This window comes from Antrostomus carolinensis, unplaced genomic scaffold, assembly GCF_000700745.2.
Source record: "Antrostomus carolinensis isolate BGI_N321 unplaced genomic scaffold, ASM70074v2 scaffold37054, whole genome shotgun sequence".
NCBI lineage: Eukaryota > Metazoa > Chordata > Aves > Caprimulgiformes > Caprimulgidae > Antrostomus > Antrostomus carolinensis.
Genome location: NW_010313468.1, coordinates 30,762 through 39,972, shown reverse-complemented (window position 1 = coordinate 39,972; position 9,211 = coordinate 30,762). Strand labels below are relative to the sequence as shown.

The 9,211-nt window shown below is 51.1% G+C and overlaps 1 protein-coding gene across 2 annotated transcripts in view; it reads left to right on the top strand.

Moving 5' to 3' along the window:
* The first annotated feature begins 1,099 nt into the window (after positions 1-1,099).
* Positions 1,100-9,211, top strand: part of FLT4 (fms related receptor tyrosine kinase 4) — a 36,989-nt gene continuing 28,877 nt past the window's right edge. For both annotated transcript variants that reach the window (XM_010167372.2, XM_010167371.2), the window contains exons 1-2: positions 1,100-1,209; positions 7,357-7,631. In XM_010167372.2, coding sequence (XP_010165674.1) covers positions 1,133-1,209; positions 7,357-7,631 — 352 coding nt within the window. In that variant the 5' untranslated portion in view covers positions 1,100-1,132. The remainder of the gene's footprint in view (positions 1,210-7,356; positions 7,632-9,211) is intronic.

Here is a 9,211-nt window from a genome sequence, read left to right as displayed (position 1 = left end):
ACCATTCTATGATTCTATGATCTCTCTGAAACTGATAGATGGGTTTGAACGTTACAAGGGAAGGAGACAGATGTACACAGAACATGGTTGCAAAAACCTCAGTTTCTGTAGAAAATCGAGCTAGCAACATATTTTTGCATTCTTTTCTTCCTTAGCATTTAGCATCTACCTGAGTCACAGCTTCACATTTCGCAACTTTTTTTTTTTACCCCTTCTTCTATTTCTGGTTAGTTTGATTGCTTGTTTTTACAGTCACTGAGACTTTTCTTTTGAATTATCTCATGTCTCCAGAAGCTGGAGTTTTAAGATAAAGATCATGAAGTAATGACAGTCAGCAACACCGCGCTAATGAAAAACAACGGGCACATCTCTGAAGGTAACCGGTACTTCGAGATGTTTTCTGCGTGAGGAGCTCACTTAGGGTGCGTGTCTGGCATGCCGGAGATGCAAGCACACAAGAAGTAGGACTCTCCCAGACAAAAGCTGGGAGAAAAAGTGCATGATAGTGTGTTTAACTGCCCATCCTTGAGTCTGGATAATTTCACTCCTGGAATGCCTGTGGGGCTTGTGGTGCAGGGAAGGGGGCTGCTGTAATCCCCAGGTTTGGACCTGTTTGGGTGACTGCCTGTACCCAAGAGGTCCCGGCAGGAGAAGGGCATTCAGTGAATGCCTGCTGGCTCCTGAGAGCATCTCTGTTCAAACACAAGAGTTTTGCATTTGTGGTATCTGGGCAGATGGATTTTCATCCCCTGATCCCAGCAAACTATATACATATAGAAAAATCTCCCACCAGGCTCCCTCCAGTTATCAGATAAGGTCCTTTCAGAGCCATAGTCTAAATGAGCACAATCTCAGTCACCTGGTGAGGAATGGCTACACCTGGATTCCCTGATTTCTGATCTTCCATCCTTTTTCTGGCCCTCCTCTGTGTGAGTCTGTCTGTCTGAGCCCAGGGGCTAGAGCTGTTGCTGAAGGGCAGACTCCTATGAGAAGTTTCCTTCAAGAGGCTTTGCCCCTCTCCAGGCTTATGGTGCCAAGCTAGCTGCTGCCTACAGTGGTGTGTCCAGACCAGCAGCTGTCTGCATCATTCCCTCTCTCCTTTATCTCCACAGACCTGGTGAGCAGTTATTCTATGAGCCCCCCTACTCTTAGCATCACCGAAGAGGAGCACGTCATCAACGCCAAGGATACGCTGACCATCACCTGCAGGTAAGGCACTTGGCTCTGCCTAGACTGCTCTTACCTGAAAAATGATAAAGGATCAGGCAAAGAGAGCCCACCAGGGACACCTTGGCTGCAGTACACCTGCAAATTAACACGGCTGACTAGAAGTCTGCCACATTCATGAAGTGTGAATTCATCTAAGTAATTAATTGAAGGAGAAGCTGAAGATGTCTCAGAGGAGATGGTGATAACCTCTGCTGTAGACTTGCAGGCAGAAGGAAGATAGAGAAACCTTTGTGTGAGCTGATAGCGTCCTTGTAAGCTCTTTAGGGAAACTGCCTTCCTAACTCTCCTTGTCTTTCTCTGACATTGCTTATTTTCACCTTATCAGGGGCTGCTAGAGTTGTAGCCGTGGTTTCTAAATCTGATAGGTCATTTGGGGGGACGTTGAGAAATATCCATGGGAGAAGGCAAGGCTGCACTTGATGGTGGCTGTGAAAGGCTGCTAGCTTTTCTAGGAAGCTGGGATTTAATGCTCTGTCTTGTACACATGAGGGTGAAGAGAAGCCTTGGCCAGGTGAATAACTGTGAGAGGAGCTGAGCTGGAGAATCTCTGGTTGTTTTGGAGACTGTGGCTCTGAGAGGGTGATGCACCTGAACTGATGTATCCTATGCTGGGACACTTGGCTGTACATGTTTTCAGCTCTCCCCCCTATCTTGGAAAGAAAACAAAACCAAAAACAACAGTGGGAGAATTGACCAAGGTCAATTTTCCTGACAAAGCTGGAGTTTCCCTTCAGCAGCTGCAAGTGGATCCATACTTGGGATCTGAGTGCTAGGACCCAATGGGGATATAAACTCAGCGTGGGCCTCAAATGGGTGTTTCTCAGTGTTATATATAACCATGGAGCAATTACTGCAAACACTTGGCTGGCATTGTGTCCCTGTCTTGTCACAAACATATTTAACTTTTCCTGGAACAGATGGCATTGCTTTTACTTTATGAATCAGTTCATAGCCAGGGGATAGGGACAGAGGAAAGATTGCTGATGGCCATACTGAACTGATTTCACTCGGTCTGGGAAGCTGAGCGGTTGTGGGCTTGTTCATATGGTGACCTGAGGTGCTATGGTGTGTGCTGGGTTGTAGGAAACACGTGAGTTGGAGGACTGTGGTCAGCCATATAACTGCTGTGGGGGGCATAAAGGAAGAGGAGTCTGGGGACTCCAGCGCTCTGCCATGGCAGTTCTCTCCACAGAGGGATGTGGGAGCTGCCACTCTCTGTTAAAACCCTGGAAGAGGAGAGATTCGCTGAGATTATTCCAAATGAGTTTATAATCAGGCTAGACCCATTCTCAGCAGTGGCCCAGGGAGGGACACAGAAAGTGGTTTCAAGACCCTGTTGCTTGCAGACTGAGCCAAGGCTAAAGAACATAGGTGTGGTTAAAAGAAAATGTCTTCTGCAGTCAAGCATGAACCTACCTGTTTTATACCATGAAGCGGAAAGCCTTTCTGTTTGGGTAACCCTCCTGGACTGGGAAGGACAAGATTGCCCTTTCCTTGTACACTTCTTAGGTACTATTAGTAATAAGGAAAAACTCATGAAGTGGAAAAAAAAATCTTACGTCCAGTGCAGACTCTGCGTGGCCTGACCTTGCAGGGAGCATCGTACAAGCTACAGCGTCTCTCCAAGTGGCAGCAAGCTCCCTGTTTCCAGCTGCAGTGCCAAGGCTCATCTTTCAGGCTCACTAGGCATTATCCATACAGTGTGTTGGCAAAGACACAGCGGAGATAAGGAACATCCCTACCCCTGGCTCCCAGGTGTGGGACTGAACTGGCCAGTGGGAGAGCAGCAAAACCATCTGCAAATAGTACTAAAACTCATGCCCACGTGTTTCATGGCTGCCCCCCGCCTCTGCATCCTGCTACCCTAGATGTGCTCCTCTGGGATTGTGCAACGTCCTTCACACCATCTGCAGGTAGACAAGTCTCAGCATCTCCTGCATGGCTCAGAGGTTCCCATTCACCCTCTGAGCTCTCAAGCCTGTGTATGTCTAATGTCTTGAGGAGAGGATTTTGACTGTGGGACACTATTAATTCATTTGAATGAAAAGTAAATCTTTCTTGGTCTCTGGATCTCTAATTACACCCAGCTGCTTCTCCAACCTCTTCTCTGGACCATGGCCCACTCTGGGAAGACCTGGCTTATGTTAATAGGAGCTGAAGGGAAAAACATGCAGACCACCAAGAGAACAGGCAAAGGAGAGGGTGGTGGGGCAGGGTAGGGCAGAAACAAATAAGAAATCAAATCCAGGATCCAGGGACTCCCTACTGAGCATCGTGTTGGAGGTGGCTTCAGCTTGACCCTGGTCTTCCCTTGAGAACAATGTCCTCTGGCTGCTCTTTGAGCTGCCCTGGAGCCAGGAGTACAGGCCTGCTTGAAGCAGTGCTGCAGCAGAAAGCTGAGCTCAAAACCCACCGCGTGAGTCTCCCTGGAGAAATTTCAGGCTTCACCCACTGAGCGTGAGAGTCCCACCGCCGGCTGCGCTCTCAGGCTGCCTTGGAGCAGCCTGGATCTCATGGGCCCCCAGCTCCCCAGCCCCCTCCTGCTCTGCAACCTGCCTAGCCTCGTCGGTGACCAGAGTCCGTGCCAGGCCATGGGATAAACAATGCCTCTGGAGCTGGGCATGCTTAACAGAGACCCAGAGACACCGCACACCTGCAAGGAGCCACCAGATGCTGGGGCTCTGCTTTTGCAAATGGTGTCACATACAGGTGCGTTCCCCCCATCACCCAGTGCAATGTACCCTTGAGAGGTCCAGACAGAGCAAGGGACCAGTGTAGGAACATTCCCCAAAATACAGGTCATGCCAGGGCTGGCTGAGAGCCTCATTGATGTTCTGATATAATCATGTGGCAGAGCAGGGCAAAGAGACTGATGCCCACATGGACAGTGCATCTTTTATTAGCTTCCATCCCGAGAAGGAAGGAAAGAATATTGTGAATCTCTGCATTCATGCCCTCAGCAGCCTGCACTGGGGGGAAGTGGAGAGCTTGTGCTGTTCCAGCTCATGAATGTTGGACCAGAGCCCACAAGAGCCGACTGCACAACACCAGAAACCTCCAGAGGAATTGACTTGGTCCTAGCTGTGCACATCCCATCCCATCCTGTAGGTGCTAGGCACTCAGATGGAGGGGGAGCATCACCCAGCCATGGTATTTAGAAGAAGAAGGGCAAGGTTGTCCTTTACTGCCCAGTGACTTGTTAATAGAGCTAACCTGCAGATGCTTGCAGATGCATGAACCCTACTCTGGCAGAGAGGAAGTATTTGACCCCAGAGCCCTCTTGGCTCCCGTGGAGGAAATGAGCGCTGTGGCAGGGCTGAAGGAGCCCAAGGACAAGGCCATGCCCCACCATGTCTGCTCCTGAGCAGTGTCTGGGGACACACAACACCTGCTACTCTTTCCTACACGTGTGTGACTGCTGTGAACATTCCCTACGGTGCTGAGGAGGGATCTGTCTTAGCCCAGCTAAGCCACAAACCCACAGCCAGCTTTGCTCGTCATACCACACTTGGGAGCTTCAAAGAGGATTGAAGAAAAGTGGTGCCAATTACAACGTCTCCCTTGAAGAGCATCTGTCCTGAAAAGATTTAGGAAAACAGCTGTGGAGAAGCCTACAGTGCATCTGTTTCCAGCTGGCATCAGCAGGCTCCATCACCCAGGGGCACATTGTCACAGAGCTGAAAGAAAACAACTTGGGAACAAATCTTCGAAGGTGACAGATAGGAGGGAGGGAACCATTCAAAACTGCTACCTGGATCTTTCCACAAATGCAGAAGAGGGTAGATTCAGAAATAAACCAAGTGAGCTAGGCCTGCCCTCATCCCTGCCTTCTTCTGGTCCTATTAACATACCATCAACGCTAACTTGGGCTCAGACTAATGCCTACACCTTCTGTGTCCCCAGTGAATCTGGTCAAGCAGCGCACGATGCCAGGAATTTTTTTTTCACGGGCTGGTTGTCAGGTCTGTTTGCACTGGCCCATCCGTGTTTATATAAATAGGTGTCACTCAGCCACTGCTGGCCTTGATGGTTAATAAAACAAGTGGATCTGATAATGCGTGAAAATCCCAGTGGATAAACAAACAGAAAGCGGAAACGCTGGAGACTTGTGCAATTACCCTGCTCCACGTGGAGTGCCAAAAATGCCTGAGCGAATGCAAAGGCCTTTGGGGCTCCTTTGTGCAGTTGGGGTCTGAAGCTCTCAGCTCTGGGTTGAGAGTGGAGCCAGCCCCACGGTCTGTGCCTGCTGCAGCGGGGCTGTGGGTGCAATAACAATAGGTGTGGCAGAGGTCACTGAGTGTTACTGGTTTGGTGATCAGATTTACTCTTATTTTCTCTAGGCATGCATAGGATGGGGAAAATGCAAAATTTAAGAGTCTTATTTTTACTGAAGTGTTCACGAGACTCTGATCCTTTGGAAAAGCCTACTCATAATTCATGGACACAAGCCACCAGAGCTGTACTTCCATTCCTCCCTCAGGCACTGATGGCATTTTTAGTGAATGAAGAAGTTTGAGCTGGGTCAGAGGGGCTGCGTGGCTGTCCCCAAGGGCACGTCACTGCCTCCAGAGCCCTTGTGCCTGGTGACATGGGGAGAGTGCAGCACACTGTCACTGAACTCACCCGTGGTGAGCTGGGCAGCAGGAGCTGGAAGAGAGCAAATTCTGCAGGAAGATAAATCAGCTGCTGAAGACAAACACAAAGGGGCAGGTCTTTCCCTCACGCTTGGACAGAAATCCTGTCCTCATTGCATCTGAGCCACCGTGCCCTCCGATGGCACCTTATCTCGCTTCCTCCTCGCTGTCCCTTGCTGTCTGGATCCAGCTACTGGTGACAGTCATGGTCTGGCTGCGCTTAAAAGCATCTGCCCGCAAAGCTGCCCTGGCAGAGGAGCTGTGTGTGCTAACACGCCTGTTCCCAACTCGAATAATAGATGAACCCAGTTTCCCCTGACAGAGCAAAGGGTGCTGACAAAAAGCCATTTTTACCCCCACAGCTGTCTCTTGCCATGTCTTCTTTTTTCCCATTTCTTTTTTTTTTTGCATGCTCTTAATTGACTCTCAGCTCTACTGGCAAACTTTCAAGTGGGGTTCTAGGCCTTCCTCTGAAAGGGACTCTCATTTCACAGAAGGAAATTTCCAGCATGGAATAAAAGGTTGTTTTGTTTGTAGTAAACAAGTGCAGTTATAACGAGCTATGGTGGGGCGTGTGTGTACGTACACGTGCATGTGCAGCCTTCCCGCTCTGGAGATCCTCAGCTGTATATGACTACACACGTGCACGCTCTGTCTGGGGGTTTCTGACAGTTCCTGGACTTTTCCATTTGTCTTTGGGCTGCTGGTGAACAGACTCTGCAGTCGTGCCCTTGGAGAGGTGTCTGTAGCTCAGTGTCTCTGCAGAGGTGGGAAGGCGCAGCAGCCCCAGGCCTGGCAGGGGAGCGTGCTGGGGGGTTGAAGGGGCTGTGCAGAGCAAGGACCCCCCTCCCACAGCAGCAGGGAAGGAAACAGCTGGCAGCTGGACAGAAGGCGATCAGCTGAGCCTCCCCCTGTTTTCTCCTTGCTGTCTTTTATCCCTGACTCCCTCCTGCTTTTCTCTTTCTCATTTTCTTTCCAGTCTGCTCTCCTTCCCTCATTCCCCTTCCCACTCCATCCATCACACCGTGGGCCCCTGCCAGAAGCTACACTGAGCCAAGGGAACTCATCACATCAGTGTGTTTTCTTAATAGCTCTGGGCCCTTTTAATAATGAGAGGGAATAGAGAATAAATGGAGCCTTTCCCTCAGCCATATGCAGCTCCCTGACCTGGCACCAACACCAGCAGGACAAAGTCATGGGAGAAAGAGACCTGCTTGTGAGTGGGCTGATGTCTTACAGCTTAGCATGGCTGGAGAGGTGGCCTGGAGAATGGGACAAGCCTCTGCTTGCTCAGCAATTAGTGAAGCTGCCTGCCATCTCCTTGTGCCTGTTTTTCTCCTTGGAGGATGGCTGTTCCTCCATGCTGCAGCCCAAGCACAGTGGCTGCCTGGGCCACATGCAGATGTGCACAGAGTCATTACAGGGCAGTTAAATCCCCACTGTGTTCACCCTGCTCAACCCAAAGCTAACTCTCCTCTTTGCTCATGTCCAGAGGCCAGCACCCCTTGGAGTGGTCGTGGCCTGGGGGCAAGGTGGACCCTGCTGGGAAGGAGAAGGAGATGGAGTTGGTGGCCTCAGCAGCCCCCAGCAGCGGCCGGGCAATCCGAGAAGAAGACTGCGAGGGGACCGGCACGAAGCCATACTGCAAAGTCCTGGTGCTGGTGGAGACCCAGGCGAACGACACGGGTTACTACCGCTGCTACTACAAGTACATTGATGCCAAAATCGAGGGCACCACAGCAGTCAGCACCTACGTGTTTGTGAGAGGTAAGAGCCATCCAGCAGCATCTGCCTTCGAGCTGGGGGGGCTCAGGGGCACTTCATGCACCAGCATAAGACCAGAACAATGCAGAAGCCCAACGTGCCTCCTGTCCTCCCACAGCAGAGCGTGGCTGCTGCAGGCTCAGGCAGGGGGCCAAGGGCTGGCTCCTTACACTTTGAGGGAACCAATATCCATCCATTTCTGGGGGATGGTGGCAGCGCCTGGGATTCAATTACGTCCTGGCCCGGGGGCATCACTCCAGTCGGGCTGGAATGCAGGAATTTATGGAGCGAGAGCCAGGCCTCAGAGATGCTCCACCACTAAAAAAAGCACAAGAGTTAGCTTCTGGGCAGCTGGGGGCTCCCCAAGATGCTAGTGGCTAGGGATGGTAATGTTCCGTAAAGCTGAGAGTGAGAGAGGGAGAGGAGGAACGGTACAAACACGCCACGTGCAGCCTCCTGCTGTCCCCAGGCTGGATGGCCCTGGAGCCACTCCACCGTGGCAGATGCAGATGCTCCTCTCCACGCTGTCTGCGCAGGGGCTGCCCACACAGTCAGGGTTATGAGATGTGTTTTGGATGTAGAGGGCTGTCCACCAGGCTCGAAGCTGGAGCTTCAGCTCAGCAAGTGGCTGTGGGGCCAACACTCGGCTTCCACGTGCCCCAGGGGCTCCTCCTCCGCTGTCTCCCCCACTGCTCGCAGCACGCTGCAGGAAGATAAACGAGCGCTGTCCCCTGGAAACAGTTGGCTGAGCTATTTCTCTTTCCACCCCCATTTATTAGTTGGTGCAGTTGTCACAAGCCAGGCAGGTCATGACATACACGATGGGTTTTTCAGAAGTTCCAAGGCAAAGCCAAATTTGCCTCTGCAACTATGCAGAGAAAAATGCAGGGGTAAATCAGAAAAGCTGGGCAGCTGCTGGAAAGGAATGGAGGTCTGTTTGGGCAATTGCCTCCTCTTCTCGTGGGCTCTGCTGCCCATCCTAAAACAGGACAGAGCTTCCCTGGATCCCAGACGTGTTGTGAGGAGACATCTGTGAGTGGGACAGGGGTGTTCAGACACTCTAGAGTGTTGTATCAAGATGGAGGTAGAGAACTTCTTACACATGCTGAAAATAAGTTCAGTCTAACAAGTGCTTTTGCAAGAGCCTGATTTTCTTTGTGATTTAGTAAATGCCACTTTTTCCCCTTTTCTACATTCTCTCACCTCCAGCCTCATCTGCAGCTCAGTAATGGCTCTCCTATTTACTAGAGAGCAGCAAGTGTGCACGTGTGGTGTAGCTTAGGGGCAATAAATCCCACCCTGTCCAGGCCCATGGGACTCACAGTGCTTGTGGACAGCGTGTGTGCAACAGATCCAGCCAACACCTCGCAGCGTTGCTGTGCACATGGCTACGCAGCACATGTTCATACTCACTCCAATCAGGCTGTGCCCTGTTATGGCTATCAAACATCCAGGAAACCTCAGAATCCGCCTTTCCAGACAGGACAGGCTTTCAGGCAGGAGAAGGGACATGTCAGGAAAGCCCAGGCATACGGTAACCGTAGTCATTGCAGAACATCCAGATAAAGCCTTGCCTGTTCCTG